The sequence below is a fragment of the Penicillium malachiteum genome, assembly GCF_028827825.1.
Source record: "Penicillium malachiteum strain IBT 17515 chromosome Unknown utg000001l:1.0-8184562.0:1.0-8186909.0, whole genome shotgun sequence".
NCBI classification, from domain to species: Eukaryota; Fungi; Ascomycota; class Eurotiomycetes; order Eurotiales; family Aspergillaceae; genus Penicillium; species Penicillium malachiteum.
Window position 1 is genome coordinate 2,995,362 of NW_026643094.1, and position 22,055 is coordinate 3,017,416.

The following is a 22,055-nucleotide window of genomic DNA, read 5'->3' on the forward strand; positions in this document are numbered from 1 at the left end:
GCATCTACTAGTAGTAACAATGGGGCGATGAGCTGACCGCTCCACACTGGCACTAAGTAGATCTTCCTCGCGATATGGGTAAATCCTTTAGAACTATCAATTTCAAAACACTAGTCCACGGGTATGGAGTACTAGTAGCAGCAGCAGCGCCTGACTACTAGATGAAAACGGCATTGTTGAACTGCACATGTGTGCCTACTAACGCAATGATTTCGAATTATAAGCATCTAGTCTAATAAAGAAAAACGTACATAGTCAGCTCTGACTCGCTGTTCACTCAATTATAATTAACTCATTAGTACGTAACCGGGCACAGCTGAATGATTTTTAAGTTAGGTTACATTGATGTCGACGGTAGGCATCAACGATAGAGAATAAATGAGAAGATAGGTCGGAAGGATTGAACCTCCGACTGATCCTGATTAGGATCTATCACGGAGTTTAGAAGTAGACTTAATTGCTCACGGATATAAAAAAACCTCGGAGATGAGAGAGGTCTTAATTCTGGAAGCCTACCCAAGTGGAGCTGATGGATGCTGTGAGGATTAATGCCGCTGAGTCAGCGCACTCCAAAAACCGATCTCACCCGGGAAAACCCTGTTTATTTATCGGCTTGATCGGTGTTTAGAACACCCGATATTGATCAAATGAACCATCCGGTTATCAATTCTGATCTATTTCAGGTTATTTCAAGCTTCCAACATGCTCATGACTGCACGAAACAAGTCAATCCGAATTGAATATGCATATACGGTGTCCCGGTCTACCAAATATGGTCAATGAAGCTGCCCAGGTGCCCAGGTGCCCAGGTGAACAAACAATGGATGTGTCAGCGGAAGATGCCAAGTTCCGGGTTTTCTTTACATCGGGCCTCCCCCTGGTGAGATCCACATTGGCTTGAGAGCAGAAATTTTGATCCATTATGGCGTGGGTCCCTCAGCCCGAACAAATAAGGATTCATTGTTCCCATGCTAAAACAAAATGATCTCTCCTTAGCCATGGGTCAGCCGCGTGGAAATGCTGATGCCATGAGCCGAATGGGGCCTAAATCTCCTAAATGCGAGCAAATGCGAGCTATGATTGGAAATCTTTGTCTCGGAGGGACTCTCGGAGTGACTCAAAAGCCGTCTGTTCACATACTTCAAAATGGGACCCACATATGCGCTGTGACTTGCGTTTCCAATAATACACATAAAGAGTCTGATAGCCCACATATGACGAAAAAACGTTAAACGCAAATTTCGGTGCCATCATGGAGGAATCTAACCCACCTCCATCTGAGAAGGTGTCATTGGATATCAGGTATGAGACTGAGAGTACAGGCACTGTGCTTGGAGAAGAAACTCCTATCAAGAAGAGCATCAACAGCAGCCCTGCTCAAAGCGAATACAAACCCGAGTCGTCTTTGTTGTTACAGATTCAACAACAGAATGAGCGAGACCTAGCATCCGGGTTCAAGCGACAGGAGCTGGGTGTTACCTGGCAAAATGTCAACGTCGACGTGATCAGTGCCGACTCCGCCGTGCAAGAGAATTTCTTTTCCCAATTCAACATCCCCCAACACATCAAGGAGTCTCGCAGCAAAGCTCCCCTCCGTACCATCTTGCATAACAGTCATGGTTGCGTCAAGCCTGGCGAGATGTTGCTCGTTCTGGGTCGTCCAGGATCCGGCTGCACCACACTTTTGAAGATGCTGGCGAATCGACGAGGTGGATACCAGTCCGTGCAAGGAGATGTTCGATTTGGTTCATTGACTGCCGATGAGGCGGAGAATTTCCGTGGCCAAATCGTCATGAACACTGAGGAAGAGTTGTTCTTTCCTACCTTGACGGTGGGCCAGACCATGGATTTCGCAACTCGTCTCAAGGTTCCTTTCAAGTTGCCCAATGGTGTCGAGTCTGCCGAGGAATACAGTAAACAGTCAAAGGAATTCTTGATGGAAACTTTGGGAATCTCACACACACATGATACCAAGGTTGGTGATGAATATGTCCGTGGTGTCTCTGGTGGTGAGCGCAAGCGTGTCTCCATCATTGAAACTATGGCCACTCGAGGATCCATTTTCTGTTGGGATAACAGTACTCGTGGTCTCGATGCAAGCAGTGCTCTTGAATGGACAAAGGCTATCCGTGCTATGACAGATACTCTTGGATTGTCCACTATTGTCACCTTGTACCAAGCTGGTAACGGAATCTACGACCTTTTCGACAAGGTTCTCGTTCTCGACGAGGGCGAGCAAATCTACTATGGTCCCCGCACAGAGGCTCGTCCCTTTATGGAGGAGGCGGGTTTCATCTGCCGTGAGGGTTCCAATGTTGCTGATTTCCTCACTGGTATCACCGTTCCTACTGAGCGCCGCATTCGCGAAAACTACGAACACCGCTTCCCTCGCAACAAGGATGCCCTTCGAGAGGTCTATGAAAAGTCATCTATTCATACACAGATGATCTCCGAATATAACTATCCCGATTCAGATGTTGCTCGTGAGCGCACCCAAGACTTTAAAGAGGGTGTGGTTTTCGAAACCTCCAAGCAGTTGCCCAAGAATAGTGCTCTTACTGTCAGCTTCACTGACCAGGTCAAGGCCTGTATTGTGCGACAGTACCAGATTCTCTGGGGAGACAAGGCAACCTTTATCATCAAGCAGGTTGCCACGTTGGTCCAGGCCTTGATTGCAGGATCGCTTTTCTACAACGCCGCTGATAACTCCAGTGGTCTGTTCATCAAATCTGGTGCACTTTTCTTCTCGCTGTTATACCACAGTCTGCTTGCGATGTCCGAGGTTACAGACTCCTTCAGTGGACGTCCCGTACTTGTTAAACACAAGGACTTCGCATACTTCCACCCAGCTGCGTTCTGTATCGCTCAGATCACCGCTGATATCCCTGTTCTACTGTTCCAAGTCAGCATGTTTGCCGTCATTGTTTACTTCATGGTTGGTTTGACTATGTCTGCTGGTATTTTCTTCACCTACTGGGTTGTTGTGTTTGGAGCTACCATGGTAAGATCGATATGATTCCCTTTTCTAAAGAGTATTAGCTGACTTTCACAATAGACTATGACTGCCTTGTTCCGCGCCATTGGAGCTTTGTTCACAACATTTGACGGAGCTTCCAAGGTGTCAGGTTTCTTGATTGCTGCGCTCATCATGTACACTGGTTATATGATTGAGAAGCCCGAAATGCACCCCTGGCTTGAGTGGATCTTTTGGATTGACCCACTTTCATACGGCTTTGAGGCCCTTCTTTCAAACGAGTTTTACGGAAAGACCATCCCTTGCGTTGGTTCCAATCTCATTCCCAATGGTCCTGGCTACACCGACTCCCTATACCAGGCTTGTGCTGGTGTTGGCGGCGCTAAGCAAGGTGCCACATCCGTTAGCGGAGTGGATTATCTTGCCTCGCTTTCCTATGACCGCTCCCATTTGTGGCGAAACTTCGGTATCAACTGGGCTTGGTGGGCTTTGTTCGTTGCTGTCACTGTCATTGCTACCTCCAAGTGGAAATCGGCCGCTGAGAATGGAAGCTGTCTTGTCATTCCTCGTGAACGTCTCGATGCTCACCGTCAAAACTCCAAGTTTGATGAAGAGTCCGGGGTCCAGGAGAAGTCCAAGCCTTCTGAGAATGATGCGCATGACTCCGAGGCTTCTTCTAAGGATATCGATAACCAACTTGTTCGGAATACATCCGTGTTTACCTGGAAGGATTTGAGCTACACTGTTAAGACTCCTACTGGCGATCGGGTCTTGTTGAATAACATTTATGGTTGGGTCAAGCCCGGTATGCTGGGAGCTCTTATGGGTTCTTCCGGTGCCGGTAAGACTACACTGCTTGATGTTCTTGCCCAACGTAAGACAGAGGGTACTATCCAGGGTTCGATTATGGTTGATGGACGTGACCTACCTATCTCCTTCCAGCGCTCCGCTGGATACTGTGAGCAACTGGACGTCCTGGAGCCTTTCGCCACCGTTCGTGAATCTCTTGAATTCTCTGCCTTGCTGCGTCAGTCCAGAGATACTCCGCGTGAAGAGAAGCTGAAGTACGTTGACACCATTATTGATCTTCTGGAACTTCATGACCTCGCCGATACCCTCGTCGGTCGCGTTGGTGCTGGTCTGAGCGTTGAACAGCGCAAGCGTGTCACCATTGGTGTTGAGCTTGTGTCCAAGCCTAGCATTCTGATTTTCCTTGATGAACCCACCTCCGGACTGGACGGTCAATCTGCCTACAACACCGTGCGTTTCCTTCGCAAGTTGGCCGATGTTGGCCAGGCTGTTCTGGTCACTATTCACCAGCCCTCCGCCCAGTTGTTTGCCGAATTCGACACCTTGCTACTTCTTGCCAAGGGTGGAAAGACTGTCTATTTCGGAGAAATTGGTGACAATGGTCAGACGATTAAGGATTACTTCGGACGTTACGACGCTCCCTGCCCTCCCAACACCAACCCTGCTGAGCACATGATTGATGTCGTATCTGGTCAACTTAGCCAAGGCCGCGACTGGAACCAGATCTGGCTTGAATCCCCTGAGCACGAGAAATCTTTCAAGGAACTCAACAACATCATTGAAACCGCCGCAGCTGCCCCTCCTGGTACCTTCGATGATGGCCAGGAATTCGCTACATCTCTCTGGGAACAGACCAAGTTGGTCACCACCCGCATGAGCACCGCGCTTTTCCGTAACACCGACTATATCGACAACAAGCTGGCCCTGCACATCGGTTCCGCTCTTTTCAACGGATTCTCATTCTGGATGATTGGCGACAGCGTCGCCAGCATGCAACTCCGTCTTTTCACAATTTTCAATTTCATTTTCGTCGCCCCCGGTGTCATCAATCAATTACAACCACTTTTCATCGAACGCCGATCCATCTACGAGCAGCGAGAGAAGAAATCCAAGATGTACTCCTGGAAGGCCTTCGTCACTGCCCTAGTCGTCTCCGAAATCCCCTACCTCTGCATCTGCGCTGTTCTCTACTTCGTCTGCTGGTACTACACCGTTGGATTCCCTAGTGATTCCAACAAAGCCGGCGCAACATTCCTTATGATGCTTCTGTACGAGTTCGTGTACACTGGTATTGGTCAATTCGTTGCAGCCTACGCTCCCAACGCTACCTTCGCCGCTCTCGTTAACCCCGTTATCATCGGTATCCTGGTTTCCTTCTGTGGTGTCCTGGTACCATATGGAGAGATTACTGCGTTCTGGCGATACTGGATTTACTGGATGAATCCATTCAATTATCTCATGGGTGGTATGCTTGTCTTCGATGCTTGGGATGTGAATGTGAAGTGCAAGGAGAGCGAATTCGCTGTTTTCAATACCCCGAATAACTCTACATGCGCTGATTACCTCTCTACCTACCTGGAGACCATTGGCAAGAGTATGAACCTTGTTAACCCGAATGCTACCTCTGGTTGCAAGGTTTGCGAGTATACCAAGGGCTCGGACTATCTCAATGATCTCAATCTTCTGGAGTACTACTACGGATGGCGTGATATTGGTATTGTCGCCATATTTGCGCTCAGTTCGTATGCTTTGGTCTACCTGCTGATGAAGCTGCGGACCAAGGCCTCTAAGAAGGCTGAGTGAACACTCTTTTCCTTTCCTTTCCTTTTCTTTTTTTTTATTACTATATTCCAACGAATTTTCGGATTTCGATGAGATAGACAAGATAGACTGCATTCTAGCATTTGACATTCATGCGATTTTCATATCGCACAAAATAATAATTTCATGTTCATTAATTATTCAATTCAACTCCATTCTCTATTCATACATTAGCCATGAACCATCATAGAGTAACTTGGATAGATTCATGGACAAGTTCCAATTTCACTCAAGTTATCTCATGTAGCTATGGCAGAATTTACGATAAACTTGAACTTGAAGGATATTAAGAAGTAATGATAATATGAGGTCATATCATATGATGCTGCCCAGCAGAAAGAAAAGTCTAGATACATGAACCAACACCGGATCTATCAACGCTAAAAGATCAAATAAATCGCAATCGCTAAAAAAACAAGATGAATCCCTCTAAACCAAACTCCACAAAGAACCGATGAAATCTTTATCGTGTATATGCAAGAAAAAAGAACCAAAAAAATCTAGAAGCTGAAAAGACCAGTGCGCTTCTTCCCGAAAGGATAAATTATGAGAGCGGACATGAAAAGACCAACGGTAATACCAATAGCAACCTGAATCATTCCGTATCCAAGACTGGAAACAGATGTACTGGAATCATCAGTTGATGATGTGTTACCAGAGATAACCTCGTTGGCGTAGCTCAGACCAGATAGTAAGGAACCACTGGATGCAAGACCAGATGGAACAAGCACGAAGATACCAGGTAAAATAGCAGTTGCGGCATGACCATGCCACAGACGACTGTATAAGTTACCCAGAAGACCAACAGTAAATGCACCAACGGTATTCGCGACTTCAGATGAAGAGCCGAATTTCAGTGTGCTGAAGTAGTTGGCAATGTATCCGGCAGTAGCGATGAAGACCATAACTGGCATCTGCTTCCACTTGGCCTGATTGACGAGTGCGAGGAATACGGCATAAATGGCAACGAAGGGAAACTTGCGCACGTAGACTGATCCGTATACGTCGAGATTGGGACATGTGGTTTGGGAGGATGCGTTGTGGTCCATTAGACCGTAGATTGTAAGACCAACTGTGATACCGTAGCCGAGGAAGAGAGAATAGATGATAGCGTACACCATGCGAATCGAGCCAGCGATCATTTGGTGGGATTGCAGTTCCAGACTGCTGCAGAGGACTGTGAAACCGGGGAGGATAAGAGCGACGGAGGATTGAGCAAGAGCAGAGAGGCAGAATAGGGGTTCCCCATTGTGCGTAATGCTACCGAAAGCACGCGCCAGGAATGAGGTTAAGATGGCAGCGGTGACTTCGAAGACGTTGGAGTAGAGGACTGAGCGGGGAGCGATAACGTGTTGCATGAACCCAACGAGGCAGCCGAGAATGAAGATAATAGGCATATCGATTGGACGGGCTTCGAAAGCAAATGGACCGACCGCGGCACTGGCTAAACCGTAGCAAAGAACCGTGAGCCACTTGTTGTATCGTGACTTGCGCTGCATGATATCGTCCAACTCTTGGCTGGCTTCCTCGACACCAATCAGGTCGTGGACGACGTTCTTGTACACATTGTGGGTATCAGCAAGTCGGCCCAGGTCGACACCTTGCACCATTCTCACGAGCTTGACCTCGGCGGTACGAGTTGCCGGATCATCGAAAGACATGATCATACAACCGGGAAGGTAGAGGAACTGTCCTGAAACCTCCAGAACTCGCGCAGTCATCTGCATGTACTCTTCCAAACGGTGGGTAGGAGCGCCATAGCGCATCAGAGCACGGCACAATTGCATGATGTATCGCTGACGGGAGATGATCTCGGCAATATGCACGGTAACACGGATTTCATCCTCGAGACGAGTCTTGCGCTTGCTCTTCTTGTGTCGCTTACCAGGTTGGAATGCCTCAGCAGCCGCCGGCAAGCTAGCAGAACTGAAGTTCATAGAAGCATTGATCAGCGAAGAGGTTGATCGATGGTTAGACTTCTTGTACCACTTGAGCTTCTCCTTTCGAGGGGTAGCAGCTCCAGAAGTAGGCATAGACGGACCCAGAGATGGCGAAACAGACCCGATCTTCTTCGGGGTCGTCACACCAGACGAGACCTGAGTCTCACTATCCGAGTCATCACTAATGACACTCTCCGGGCGCGAGGAGCCACCATTTTGAACCGCCTGAAGTCTCAGAAGCTGCGACAAGATACCACTACTACCGCCACCGAATCCACTTGATCGACGACGCGCAGCAGCAGTATAATCTCGCAGCAAGCCCTCAGGGGTAGTTTGGCCCGAGCGTTGGTAAGCACCACGTGGCTTGCGCTTCAAACGGTCTCCGACCGATGTCATACTGCGCACGAGACGATGCGCCTCGGCGCTTGGCGCAGCCTCAATGGGTTCATCGCCAGCTTCCAGAGCGCGCAATCCATCTGCATCACGACGAGCGCGACGAGCTTGGATTTCTTCCAGCGGAATGCTAGAGTCAAAGTCATCGGGAAGAAGGGATGCATTCAGGGCCTCGCCCTCATCCGTAGGACGACCGAGACGTTCACTCCATTTGACAGTCTTCTGTCGAACTAATTGACGAGCCGCGCGGAATCGCTCACCAACAGATTGTTGTCTTTGCACGGAATCCGGCTCATTCTTCTCTGAGAAACCATTGTATGAATCCTTGCGGGTGCGACCGCTACCGTGGCGGGAATGTGCGGGGACCGGCGGGGTGACGCTTCCGGATAACGGGATATCGCTCAGCTCTGCTGGCGGCAGTAGAGGACGTTGGGACGCGTCAGATTGGTCTGAAACGACTCGTAGAGTGTCGGATGGGTGTAAGTATCGTTCACTGAGACGACTGATTGAGCGAAAGCGCACACGAGGCGATCGGGTGCGAGATTCTATTTGAGGTTCCTCTGCAGCGGGTTCGGGTAACGTGGGCGGCGAAGGCGGCGAAGGTGTTTGTAATCCGGAGACAAATTGAATACTCTCTTCAGTTGGTTGACGTTCAAAACTTGGACGGGTGCTTGGGTTTGTAGAGGGGAATGGATATTCGGCGTAATCATCGTTCGGACTAGGGTGTGGAAAAGGAATTGAGTCGGACATGAGTAGAGGACCGGTCAAGCCGGGAGTGACTCTATGTGTGAACGAAGGACAATGAAACGAAGGTGATGGATGATGGATGAGGAAAAAGAGAGTGAGGGAATGACAGGCAGTATAGTATATAAATATTTTTATTAAAAAAAATTAAGAGTCACAGAGTCTAGACTGGAGTTCGGGGAGTATCAATGCTCTGAACCACGGATCCAGTATAAGGAATTCGGGCTTGTAACATGGGGGAGTTTGAACTTAGGGTCTTTATTTTTCCTATGTGTTTGTGTATTTTATATAGAATTCCATATTAGATTTATTTTATTATTTTTCTGACAATCTTAACTTTTTCCTGATTTTTTTTTCACACTTTTTTAGTATTCATCCACCTAGATCAGGGATCGTCGGATCCGCATAAATTCCCATCGATAAGGGACATGCATGACAGCTAAGAGGTGATTCGCTATTATAAACTGACTTGCAGAGATTTCTAGCTTTGTCTTTTTATACTAAAATTCGCCTTATCCTCTAATAGGACCTTGATACTATCGGGTATCATCATGACCTCTTCCCCCCTTCATCTCCGTGATTATGCCTACTCAAACTGCCTAACTTTCGGTAAATTCCTGGATTTCTTTCCTCAGAATTCTAGAACCGAACACGTACCACCCGCACATCATGGTGGGTCGGTGGCAATTCACAATGACAGTGGCACCGGGGGCCGAGCGAACCTACCCGCTCTCTACTTTCCAAGGCTTCCATGGAAAAGAAAAAATAGTGGAATCTAGCGTGGTGAGAATTGCCAGCCCTGAACTGATCTTAGCAAAGAAGAAAAATTTCCCTTATCATCTCATGATAATATCCACAATTAGGTTCGCATTCGGTCTTCCCGAGCTGACGATCCCGGGATGCCGGTCCATATTATGGTGCCGGTGCCGTATAGCCACCTCCTGAGCTTTGATCCCGAGTTAACCTATATAAGATTCAAGTTTTGAATATGATGGTCAATGGGGGAACTGGGATTACATCAGAGATCGTCAAATATTGCACAGCTATGGAGTCAATAGCAAGGGGGGGTAAAACACATAGCATAGTGGGGGGGACTCCAACAGTAAATGGAGCACTTGAGCTCAAGCCAAGATCTCGGTTATACATAGAAACAGCTTTCGAAGCTCCACCATGGCAAACTTGAACATAAAACAAAAGATGTCGAAACACATTACGAATTCATTGGCGAATAATTGTCCAGAAGTTCATATCAAACTAAACACAAAGCGCCACCAAGTGGGTCATTTTCACACCACCTGATCATTTAGCGCAGAGTCCATGTTCTCGAATCCCCTTAGTGCTCCCTGAGGCTGCCACGAAAATACACACTAAGAACTCACTAAGAACTCAAATCCAAGCTTTTAGCTGTAAAAGAGTGCATTTCAGGGTTATCTAGACAAAATAGAAAGAAAAAAAGGTCCAGCCGTATAGTGTCTCCACCATCCCACCTTGTCCCAATCTGCAACGTGTATCACACTCTCATAGCACTCGGTACACACCTGGACACATCTACTCCAAGCGCTTTTTATCCGGAAGAGCCCACCCATTCAAGTATCCTACACCGGCGTTGAGATACGTCGCATATCCTAACCACGCGGCATACGGAGTCATTAACCAGAAAGCTGTACGGTCCGCATCCCACCAGTTGATCATCAACAAGGCCACATTGCCCACCAAAAACGCCATATCGCCAAGGGCCGCGGCTGGTCGCCCCACTCCAAAGAAAAGTGGCATCCAGAGGAAGTTCAAAGCCAGTTGACTCGTGTAAAGGGTCTGGGCGCTATTGTTAGCGTCATGAGCCGCTAGTGAGAGTGATCGAGACGCTGTAACGGTCGCATGGTGAGACGCATATCCCATTAGTCCATAGAGTACCGTCCAGGCCGGTCCGAAGAGCCAGCCCGGCGGACTGAAGGGCGGTTGCCGAAGATCCTTGTAGGTACTTTGGGTTTTGTTTCCTAAAGATGTGATACATTAGCGTCTCGTCATTTGATAGATGAGGGATTTTCGGGATTTTCGGAATCCTGAGACTATTTTTTTTTTTTTTCCAGGTACTCACGGTTCACAAGGAGGGCTGTGGCGGTCCCGCCGATGATTGGCGTGGCGATCGAGAGTAGGGGTGATGAGAAAACTCCCTGTGGCAGAGCAAAAGACCAAGGCATGATGTGGACAATCTGATAGCTGATTTATTTATTATGGTGTGATTTGTGATTCAACAAACAGTGAAGTTCTAAATGCGCGCGCGAAAGGGGAATTGAAACCATCGATCGCGATCTGGTGGCTTTCACATTCAACTACGTCACTGGTAACTCGAGAGCTTGGTTATTGACTCCAGCCAACCAGCAAGGTCAATATTCTAATATTCTCCTAAGACGTGACAAATACTTGGATGAGGTCAACTCTATCCCAGATACATTATGGTGCATGTTGTCGCATTGTGCATGATGCATAGTCGGTGCAGGATTCTGCGCGAAATCCGCCTTCCACTTTCCCCTGTATGCGTTGGTCAATGCGACGGAAATTTCAAGACGCCTCCTTTAGCGGGGCTTTCTATCGCCAGGTGATACTTGGTGAATGAGAATCCCCTTTGCTGCCCAACGGGGATATCACAAAGCTTAGGCCGTTGAGATCTCGTACACCGTAAAGGGGTCATATGGGGCCTCTCGATGTGGAGAGGAAACACTACCAATTAGCCACAAACATCATATGCATGGGCAACTTGAAAGATAGATAATAAACAATGCGAGTTTCGCCAATTGCATCTTCAGGCGGTCCCATGAGCCTGAGATCAACTTGACAAGACCGGGATAACCCCTTGAGTGCCCTCGGCGCTAAATTTTCGGCTTCATTAGTACGCAGAACTAGACAGGGAGCTTATTCCGAACCATTCTAATGGGTCAGGATAGCTAATGATGCTCGCACGGTCACTATCCTGAAAAGGTAGTGATCAACTGAGCTCTTCGGTCGTGACAGGTGGGTAAGATGATCTGCAAGAGAGCTTCCAAGATTCACATGCTCAAATTGCCACTGACTTGGACCTGTACAGCAACCTGCAATATGAGATAAGAAATGAAATCATTTGCAATCAATCTCGATTCCAAAATTGACCGGTTTGCTACTACTCGAATTTTGATCATTTCCGCGGTACCCGAAGTGTTTCTACTATTTCTACTATGGACATCGTATATCTCCGACCCATTAATTATCCGATGAGATCAGCCCTATGACTTCGAGTTCTGATTCGATGACTCGAAACTCTATTACATGGTTCAGCGGTAATTTTTTTGGTATGAACTATTGGTTTGAAATAACTTTTCTGCTTGAGTTACTCTGGAACGTTCTAAACGTTACTTGCATGGACCGGTAAGCGCCGTGGCTTGTTCGGAACCTCGAATCAAACAAGTTATCCAAACCATCCTAATATTCTGCATATTCTACATTGCACCATCTCTAGACATCTTGAAACACATTGCGTTTCCCACTGCTCCATTGTCCACGAGTATTCACGACAGCTCTTGAGTGGCCCACTCTAAAATAATTATCCGAGCCAATCACATTGGATAATTGAGTGGATTAGTGGAGCCTCGATCCAAATTTAGATGTGCCATCTGAATCGAGTCCCGCTCATTCATCAACCATGGATATCATGCACATTCCAGCCATTGTATAACTTTATTCTATCCGGATTTGCCATTGAAGTCTAGACCTGGGCCTCGTGAAACAAGCAACGTCATATCTTCCGTACATCACTACATCATTGTGGAGATATATGAGTGTTGTTATTTACAGACAGGCACTTTTGATAAGGACTACGAAGACAAACAAGTCGATCTAGAACATCATGATCCCCGATGAATCCAAGAAAAGCATTTTGGAATTCCGAGTCTCACACAGAATAACAACGCCAATGCCTTATTCCTTATCAAGCATATCTTTATATCCTTTGTGGGGATATCATAACTTGAACGCTGGCGCACACCCATTCCAGCCATTTGTGTCGCATCCATGAATATCAAGAAGGCACACAGATAGACAGCCGCACCAGCAAAAACTACTGTTTTCGCCATTTTCACGCCGTACGGCCTCCAAATGCACCAAAACGAAGATCAAATGAAAGAGAATATCGCGAAGAGCGCGTACCAAAAAGATAAGAAAAAAGTTCAACGGCGAGCGTGCGAATTAAACTGATGACTTCCGCCGTGGAAACGAGACAAGAATAAAAAAGAACAGTAATCGGACAGTACTCAAACCAATATGACCAGGCCAGGTAGCTAGGCCACCCGACCTGGTCAGCATACCAAAATCCGTTTTATCCCTATGAGGGAACAAAGGCATTCTGACAGATCTGAGTGATGCATCCAGCTCCACATTTTGGTGTCTAAGCCCTTTGAAGTATCCAGACTCCGCACAGCGAAAGGGAAACTTCATGCCAGCATACTAAGGGCTAAAGAAAATGTGTCGAGAGCTGTGAAAATAAGAAATAATATTCTGGTAAGACCGGCTTCAGGTTCATGTGCTAATAGCCTGTTATATTGTACCCATGTGTGCAGGCACAAGAGTCTTGTTTTCTTCATATCATGTACAATCCTCACTCCCAAGGGGTATATTGGACTCTGTCCATCATGATATGTCGCCGCACACAACTATCCTCCCACATATCTCACCACCCCACCACCCGTCTTTTTTCAAACGTGAACCAAATGAAAGCCGCGGTTGAGGAGCATATTTACCGAAAATATAAAAAAAGAAATCATTTGCGACTGTGCGAATTGAACCGATGAACTTTCGGTGAGGCAAAAAAAGAAAAAAAAAAGAACAAGCAAACAGAGCAATTTGACCAGGTCAGATGGGCTCAGAGCCTCCACCCCCTCCCCCTCCCCCTCCCCCCTAGACCACTTGACCTGGTCATTATAGTGGATTACTTTTTATCCCTATGAGGGAAAGACAGGCATTCAGAGGGGTTTTTCCTGTGCCTCTAACTCTACATTTTGGTGTCCTCGCCCTTTAAAGTCTTGGCTCTGAGTATAGCAGAAGAGAAATGCTATGCCAACATTTCAAGGGCCAAAATAATATCCCCAAAGCAATACATTTGGTGTTGACCGAGTATTATATGGTAAATTCAAAATAAATACATCAATCGATGTGCGAAGTCATAATAATACTAGTAAGAACAAGTTGACACACTCACCTGGGCACCGGCACAAGCACAATACTAGCGAGGGACACCCTAAGGCATAGATATGGCCAGAGAGCACTTCAGTTATAGGTGGGGGCCCTGGAGTTCCTTTCCATAGTCTCGGGCTTGTAGGTATAAGGCAAAAGCACCGAACATTCAAAAACATCATAGATGATATAATTTGAAGAAATTGGACTCGGAGTTGGTGCTGAGGTCCAGATGTCTCCAGGGCTGTAGATACTGCACAGCGCTGGAGGTATATAATACCATATCGAATCCGTTGACCTCCAGGGCTGTGGACGACTTCCAAAGTTCCAAGATCTTTCCCAAGGCATAATCATATTTTCATAATTTTCCGAGGGGGATCAGAAGTAAACATGTATTCATATTGTTGCGATAGATCAAATATTGTGCATTAAATGATTTGTCGATAGTTCTTTGGTTGGACTCTCAGCCATTGGGACTAGCTCGATGAGGAGGAAGTCGAAGCAGGAGGAGCTTAGCGCGCATTATCTTTGGAATGTTGTTGGCGCATTTGCGTATCTGGAAGGCATAGCCTTGAATCTTTATGTATCGTGTCAGTTCAGGGCTTCATATTTGTGACAGTTGGCACGGTATGAGAGCCATTGTCACTTAGCTTGATGGCTGCGATCCTTATGGGTTGAGTTTTTTGGTGAATGGAGAAAGTACGTGTTGGGATTCTTGGGAGCCGTGTATTTGGGAGAGTATGGAGAGAAGTTCTAGTTGGCCGGAGAGCTATCTAGACAAACAGTGTGTTCCGAACTACTTTGTAAGGTCACTCGCTGATAAGGTTGCTTGACATTTCCACGAGCAGGGAGCGAAGTGAATATTCTATCTTCTATAACTACTCCAAAAAGCGATATTATACATACATGATAGCGTGATACGGGGAGACAAATGACGAATCGGGTTTCTCTCTAGGGTGACATGGTGTGGTTGTGGGCAGCTGTCACTGTAGCTCGCTTGATAAGCCCCTCACGATCCATCAGGATCACGATTCCCCGCTCCGATAGCACCAACTCCACCTTTCAATTGATAAACTGGTCAATTTCCTGTTCAATTACTTTTCAATGTGAGAGTGATACAACGTTGATTCTTCAAATCCAACATCATACCGAGAACCGAAATAATGACGAAAACAGTGTTGCCAGCTCTGCCACACCCAGATTCAACCCTTTCGATATGGCATCGGACAACGCGCTCATTCCCGCACCTGCATGCAAATCGACTCATCCCAGTGCCCGCATCAACAAAATATCTGATCATAGGCTCGGGACTTTCTGGGGCGCTGACTGCGTGGAAGTTAGTTGAGAGTGGAGTTAAGGGTGAGGACGTTTTGATCATCGAGGCTCGAGAAGCAGTCTCCGGTGCTAGTGGGAGGAATGCTGGACATATTCGACCTGGTGAGTGCTCTGTCTTCACTTCCCCGTCACAGATTCATATCGTTTCAGCCCTAACTTCTACTTAGACTCTTTTCGTGGGTTTCCTGATTATGCTGCATTTCATGGACCCGATCAAGCCAAGAAAGTCTTGGAGAATGAAAGGGCTGTTCTGGAGAGTGTTCGCAAATTTGTCAAGGCGCACAATATTGATAGTGATTTCAATTACATGAGAACATTTGAAGTTGCCCTGACGGAAGAGTTCGTCGCTCTTCTAGCTAAAGCCCTGGAGGAGTTCAAAGCTGCTGGTGGCGATACTTCCCACATCAAGTTCTACGAAGGGGAAGAGGCGAAACGAGAGACCAGAGTTCCCAATGCACTTTGTGCTTACGAGTCTCCCGCGGCATCGAATCATCCAGGAAAGCTAGTACAGTGGATTTTGAATGATTTCATCAGCAAAGAGGGTAAGTTATGGACTCACTGTCCAGCAACCAAGATCACTCGCGCCGAGGGCTCTACAGCTGGCTTGAGATGGAAAGTCTCTACTCCCCGTGGGATTGTGGCTGCCGAGACTGTTGTTCATTGCACCAATGCTTATGCTTCGTACCTGTTACCCGAATTGACCAAGTTCATTTCGCCTCGTCGATCGCAGGTCAATTCATTTGTCCCACCCCTTTCGCTTTCTGGTGAATATACTCTCAAGCATACAATGGCATTAAGATATAAAGCAGATCACTTCTTCTCCGTCAATTCTTTGACTAATGGCATGGTCTTACTCGGCGGTACAGGGACTAAGAATAGCTCAGATATGACATCCGAAGATTTGGCCTCGCTTGATGATTCGAAATACAGCGATCGCCTGGCAGAGAATAGCACGAGGGAGTTTTTGAGCCTCTGTCCAGAGTTTGAAGCCACAACACTCCGACATGGGGAAGGACTGGATCACGCATGGACTGGGATCATTGGTATGACGGCGGACCGTGTACCGTTGATCGGACCCATCGAAGGTCTTGAGGGTCAATGGATTTGCGCCGGATTTAATGGCCATGGTAAGTTTATCTGGACAAATTCTTTATCCAAGATCTCCTCTCTGACTATGGACAGGAATGGCTGGGATTTTTACTTGTGCCCCTGGATTGGTCAAGTTGATGTCTGGTCTTTCTTGGCAAGATACTGGTCTCCCAGAATGTTTCCAATTCAGTACCGAGAGAATCTATCGTTTCATAAGACAAGTTGGAAAGAGCGCTCTTTGAATTACTTGAAAACTTAACTTGAATGTTCATGAACCTTTGCCTGTGGCATTCCTGATGTGCTGGATACTATACTTGTGAGGCAGGCCTGCGGCCCATACATACCAGTGAATCAATGCTATAGATACCGAGTCACGCTTCATTGAGCAAGCTCATTCCACTTCTCATGACCTGAGCTATCCGTCCACAACATAGGATATTTATGACACATAATAACATGTGTATCTTGTCAAAGCCCCAACTCTCTGCAGTGAGGTGTATATGCAAATTGACTAATTCGGATTAGCGTCGCTATCGTGCACCCGATTAGGGTTAGCGCATTATCACTACGGATCAACCAACCTACACAATCATTGGTTGATTTCAAGTATATTTGCACAATCTAATGGAGATGACACTTGACAATCTACCAGTGATCTATCATTTGACTAATTCCATCTTCCTCGCTACCCTGATGAGGTTCGCGCAACCGAGGGTGGAGTATGATAAACTTTTCCCGGACCTTGCCGATCACAATGACCACAAAACACAGTCTGAGGCTTGAAGAGTCACATGGAAAGAGAATATTTATAGAGGGCTTAAGCCCCCCCACCTTGAAAACCACTGAAAATTCTTATACAGATAACCGGCTACTGGCAGCTCCACTAGCATCACAATGAGAACAGTCCTCTCAAACGACTATCTCATCTCAGACCGAGGCGGTGTCATCGAAAATCGACATGCAGTCCATGCAGCGATCGTGGATAGCACTGGCCGTCTTCTATACTCCCTAGGCGACCCATCACGAATAACCCTCGCAAGATCCGCCGCAAAGCCAGCCCAAGCTGTCGCAATCCTTGAAACAGGCGCATTCGACAGATTCGATTTCGATGACGCGGACCTTGCCCTTATGTGTGCATCGCACAGCAGCGAAGAGCGACATATAGCTCGCGCACGCAATATATTGGAAAAGATCGGGGCCAACGAAGGAAATCTTCAATGCGGTGGTCATACCTCTATATCCAATGCTGTAAACCGAGCATGGATCAAGAAAGACTTTACTCCAACGGCAGTTTGTAGTAACTGTTCTGGGAAACATGCTGGCATGATTGCTGCGACGATAGCACTTGGTGCCGATGTCGACACGTACCATTTGCCCACCCATCCAATGCAGGTCCGGGTCAAGAATACCGTGAACGAGATATGTGGCCTTGATGAACAAGGTTCAACATGGGGGTTGGATGGATGCAATCTACCTGCTCCGGCATTTCCTTTGCTTTACTTGGCTAGAATGTATGCATCATTTGCTGCTGCTGCCTCTGGGAACCATGCTACAACTACACGTTCTCCTCGAACCCTAGCACAGTCTCGTGTCTTCAAAGGTATGTCCCAGAACTCAGAGTATGTTGCGGGCGAAGATCGGTTTTGCACGATTCTCATGCGTGCATTCCAAGGTCTACTTATTGGGAAAATTGGCGCAGATGGTTGTTATGGTATCGGGATCCAGGAGTCCGAGGAGACGACACGACTTGGTGGTAATGGGTCAATCGGCATCGCCATCAAGATTGAGGATGGCAATATAGATGTTTTGTATTCGGCTGTAGCGGAGGTCTTGGAGCAGCGTCAGATAGGAAATCCTGATATGCGTCAAGAGGTTGCTAGATTTCATTCACCAGAGATTAGGAACACGGTGGGAATTGTAACAGGAAGACTTGTGCCGTGTTTCAAGCTACGAGAGATATGAAGTACGGAGTGGGACATGTGTTGGAATAAAATGGGCTGGCATTTCATTCACTTTTTTTGGTGTTTGTGTTTTCTAGAATACATGAGATTCGTTGTTTTTTTGGACTTTTTTTAATTTTCCACGTTCTTTTTTTTTGTCTTTCTCAGTGGGCAGCTTTTTTTTCAAGGTTTTTTCTTTTCAATTTTTTTTGTTGTTTTGTTGTTTTCTGAGAGAAAAAAAAGAAAACCGAAACACATCCCCTCAACCCTCAACCTATCCACGAAGCCATGTCATGTGAGGCTCGTACCCGTCACTCGGTGGGAATAATGTGAAGCATGGATCTATCAACCATCCAGCTCACTTTCTCGCACCCAAGTGACAAGCACGAACCTCACACAACAATAGATATCGCGGAGAAGCGGCCTACTGGACCATTTCGTTGAAGGTGGGTGTGCGGAGGTAGTTCCGCCCATCTACCTTCACGGCACAAGCAACCTGATTACCCTCGCCATCACGGAGGGTTGAATCCTTCGCATCGAAGGTTATGGCGAGGTCCCGCTGGGCCTGACCCATGAAGAAAATATTGAGTCGAAGGCCTTCATAGTAGCGGCAATCGACTGTGATCTCATCGGAGGTACCGTCTGTCAAGAGCACCTCGATCTTTACCTTACCCCATCCCGAAGCCCGAGTCTTCGCCATCTCAGGGATCCGCTGAAGCACCTTACAGACGGGCTTATCATCCCGGTCATACTCCTGATAATCAGTCATGACTGACTTATCACCCGCATGCGTGAGGGGCGTCCTCATCAACAATCACCCAAGGCTTGACCTTTCCGTTATCTGAGAGTTTGATGAGGGGTTCGGCCGGTCCTGTTGGCTCGGTGCTGCGCTTGCCAAATATTCTCGCTTCAATCGACCCAAACTTCGGAGCGTCCTGTCGATTTTCATCTGCTGCTGGTGCCTTCTCCTCTTCATTAATCGAAAGCTGACGCTGTTTCACTGCCGTCTTATCACCAACAACCGGACGACCAACAGAGGGGCTACCGATAGTGATGCCACCAAGAGTCAGACCACTGGAAGAGGAGTCATCAACAGAGGAGCTATCTCCTGTGGAACCACCAAGGGTCTGAGCAGCAGGAGTCGGGCTATCAAGGGTCTGAGCATCAAATTTCTCCGGTTCGTACATCCAAATGCCACCTTTCGGTTGCCAGTTCGGAGGGCGTGCATCCGGATTCAGCCAGTAGCACTTGGAGGCCAAGTGGAATAAACCTCCACAATATGCGCATTTCTTGTCCTCGGTGTATTGCGGCAGTGTTTCACGTAGCATCTTTGCGTGTTCGTGGTGATTCGCACCGGGAGGGGGCCAGTACTTTCGATTTTGCAGTCTGAGGACAGCTTGGGCTGTTTCCAGGCGTTCGACGATATTATGGCAAGTGTCTTGAAAGTCCACGATACTGAAATCACTCTGAAGATGATAATCATCGGCCTTTTTGTTTAGGTCCGCGATTATGGGGGCGAAAATGCTCTTGTTGTCGAATATGTGCAGCTTGACCAAGAGTTGGCAAAGTGCAAAGTATGGGTGGATTCGGACAGGCTGAGTTGCCCAAATGTCGAGCAGCATTTCCATGAACTGCAAGACAAATTCCTTTGTGGTGGCGTAAGTATCAGGGATTATCCACATGAACTTCTGAACACAAGAGATATCTGCATATATTGCGGCGGTTTCGAACTCGGCTTTTGCTTCAGCAATAAGCTCGTCTGCCAGCTCAGTACGCTTTCCATGGGCCAAGATCTTTTTCAGCAGGTCATCGGAAATGTTATGGGCAAGCCACTTGGAAACCTTGCGCGAGAAATCAAGCCAGCGGCTTGATTCAGGACTCTCGCGACGGGGTCGGGGGACTTTAATGTCCAGAAGCTTATCGAGTCCGAGCGTCTTTAGGTACCAGGTGATGTTGCGAAGCCAGATATCGAAATCCCCTGGATTCTTGAGAAAGTAATGGACGCTAGTGATATCCAGGTTGAAACTCAACGGAAGGTTAGTAGCCTGGTCATCCTGGTCATCCGGTTCATCCTTAGGTAGGATAGACCAGTCCCTGTCCTGAGAAGCGGCCGACATGTTGGCTACGAGTGAATTTGCGATGTGAACGAAGAGGTTCAATAATGGGGAAAAAAAGCGTATGGGAACGAAGAAATTTTGGTGTACGGTGGTGATAAAGAAGAAGGGAGATGGAGGGTGCGGGCGAAGTGACGGATCGAAGTGACGGGTCGACGGCGAAGAGCTCGCGTCTGGAGCTAAACAACCACCGCGTCTTAAAAATTTTAGCTAGGCGGGCGTGCTTTTTCTGCCTACGACCGTCTGATAATAGTAGAATTCAATAAAATTGTGAGCATTCTCTTTAATACTTATGACTGATGCGGGCCAAGCCTTTTTTTTTCTCCCACGCCCTACTTTCCCATGAAAAAAAAACATTCATCAGTCTGTCATAAAGCGTTTTCAATAGAGCTAATATCACATCGGATTCTGAGTCCTCTTAGGGTTTCTGAATGTCTGTTCACTAACAGGATAACTTTGAAAAATGTATAATGGTATGTGATTCAATTTTTGTCACCGCTGTGCTATATCCGGACTGCGTCTATTGACGTACTAACACACCTCTATAGCGCATGCGACCTTGGCGGAGAGTCTCCATAGCTTCTTCGATTCCTTCCTTGTTCAAGGGGAACTTCATTGTGGTCGGCACAATTTTTTTGTCCGCAGCGAATTGCACCAGGGACCGGAGGCTTTGCCGAGAGGCAACAAGGGACCCCTGCACACGGATTCCCCTCATATTCAGGGACAGCATTGGAACTGGAGATGGCGCAAAGTCGACTGTCAATGGGTAAATTGATCCCATGGTATCCATCAAGGGGATGAGGCTGAAGCCAGGTTAGCAGGAGTCTTAATCATGGGACTGGGGTTTGAACATACGAGGAATAATCAACATTAGCACTACCACACAGCAGAAGGTGCTTAACTGGCTTGCAATCTTCCAGCTTCTGGCCAGCTTTGAATACATGGTACTCGGAAGCACCAAAGCTAAAGGCTTCTTCTCGCTTGGCCTCGGAACTGGAGAAGACCACGACATGGCAGCCCATAGCAGCTGCCAGCTTAATCGCCAGATGGCCCAGACCACCGATGCCCATGATTCCAATTCTATCAGTCGAGCGGACACCATATTCACTCAGGATAGTCCAGACAGTTGCACCAGCACACATAAGAGGTGCCGCATCAGCAGGGTCATAGCCCTGGGGAATAGGAACTACACAGCCGGCATCCCAGACAACACCACGACTGAAGGATCCCAGGTCATGATCATGGGAGCCGTATTCTTTCTTGTTCTCACAGTATTGATCCCAGCCTATTTGGTGAGTTAGCCTCCATGGCATGACGGTTATTAGGGCCCCATTCAGAACCTACCATTCAGACATTTTTCACAGGTTCCGCAAACGTAGTGGGTGAATCCGAATCCAACATATTCGCCGACCTTGACATTGTTGACGTTCTGGCCGATCTGACGCACAATTCCAACACCCTCGTGGCCAAGGACCTGCCCGGACTTCAAGAAGTGCTCGTCCGTTCCACACAGACCAGAATGTGTGGTCTCGATATAAACTTCATTAAAGCCTAAGGTTCGGGTTGTTGTATCTTCAACGATCTTTCCCTCCTGCGATCCACGGAAAACATCGAAAGTGACACTCATTCTGGTTGGATTTTGAGTTGAAGTTGAGGAATAGAGGTATTGAAATGTGAATAAAGATTTGCGGATCGA

At 47.3% G+C, this 22,055-nt stretch overlaps 8 protein-coding genes across 8 annotated transcripts; 3 read left to right on the forward strand and 5 right to left on the reverse strand.

The window, feature by feature from the left end:
- Positions 1-1,252: 1,252 nt before the first annotated feature.
- On the forward strand, positions 1,253-5,587 carry N7483_001127 (putative ABC multidrug transporter; the record flags this gene model as incomplete). The annotated part of the gene is made up of 2 exons (XM_057084565.1): positions 1,253-3,001; positions 3,056-5,587. The coding sequence occupies 2 exons, from the start codon at positions 1,253-1,255 to the stop codon at positions 5,585-5,587; spliced, it is 4,281 nt and encodes a 1,426-aa protein (XP_056950714.1).
- Positions 5,588-6,105: 518 nt separating this feature from the next.
- Positions 6,106-8,688, reverse strand: N7483_001128 (threonine/serine exporter family protein; the record flags this gene model as incomplete). Its single annotated transcript, XM_057084566.1, has 1 exon — positions 6,106-8,688. The coding sequence occupies one exon, from the start codon at positions 8,686-8,688 to the stop codon at positions 6,106-6,108; it is 2,583 nt and encodes an 860-aa protein (XP_056950715.1).
- A 1,542-nt stretch (positions 8,689-10,230) lies between these two features.
- Positions 10,231-10,880, reverse strand: N7483_001129 (TspO/MBR family protein; the record flags this gene model as incomplete). Its single annotated transcript, XM_057084567.1, has 2 exons — positions 10,231-10,676; positions 10,778-10,880. The coding sequence occupies 2 exons, from the start codon at positions 10,878-10,880 to the stop codon at positions 10,231-10,233; spliced, it is 549 nt and encodes a 182-aa protein (XP_056950716.1).
- Positions 10,881-15,044: 4,164 nt separating this feature from the next.
- Positions 15,045-16,547, forward strand: N7483_001130 (NAD(P)/FAD-dependent oxidoreductase; the record flags this gene model as incomplete). Its single annotated transcript, XM_057084568.1, has 3 exons — positions 15,045-15,318; positions 15,384-16,343; positions 16,399-16,547. 3 exons carry the CDS (start codon positions 15,045-15,047, stop codon positions 16,545-16,547), a joined length of 1,383 nt encoding a protein of 460 aa, XP_056950717.1.
- Positions 16,548-17,199: 652 nt separating this feature from the next.
- Positions 17,200-18,267, forward strand: N7483_001131 (asparaginase; the record flags this gene model as incomplete). The annotated part of the gene is made up of 1 exon (XM_057084569.1): positions 17,200-18,267. One exon carries the CDS (start codon positions 17,200-17,202, stop codon positions 18,265-18,267), a length of 1,068 nt encoding a protein of 355 aa, XP_056950718.1.
- Positions 18,268-18,669: 402 nt separating this feature from the next.
- On the reverse strand, positions 18,670-19,014 carry N7483_001132 (uncharacterized protein; the record flags this gene model as incomplete). The annotated part of the gene is made up of 1 exon (XM_057084570.1): positions 18,670-19,014. The coding sequence occupies one exon, from the start codon at positions 19,012-19,014 to the stop codon at positions 18,670-18,672; it is 345 nt and encodes a 114-aa protein (XP_056950719.1).
- Positions 19,015-19,024: 10 nt separating this feature from the next.
- N7483_001133 (uncharacterized protein) lies at positions 19,025-20,362 on the reverse strand (the record flags this gene model as incomplete). Its single annotated transcript, XM_057084571.1, has 1 exon — positions 19,025-20,362. The coding sequence occupies one exon, from the start codon at positions 20,360-20,362 to the stop codon at positions 19,025-19,027; it is 1,338 nt and encodes a 445-aa protein (XP_056950720.1).
- A 517-nt stretch (positions 20,363-20,879) lies between these two features.
- Positions 20,880-21,986, reverse strand: N7483_001134 (NAD(P)-dependent alcohol dehydrogenase; the record flags this gene model as incomplete). Its single annotated transcript, XM_057084572.1, has 3 exons — positions 20,880-21,162; positions 21,215-21,644; positions 21,704-21,986. 3 exons carry the CDS (start codon positions 21,984-21,986, stop codon positions 20,880-20,882), a joined length of 996 nt encoding a protein of 331 aa, XP_056950721.1.
- Positions 21,987-22,055: the final 69 nt, after the last annotated feature.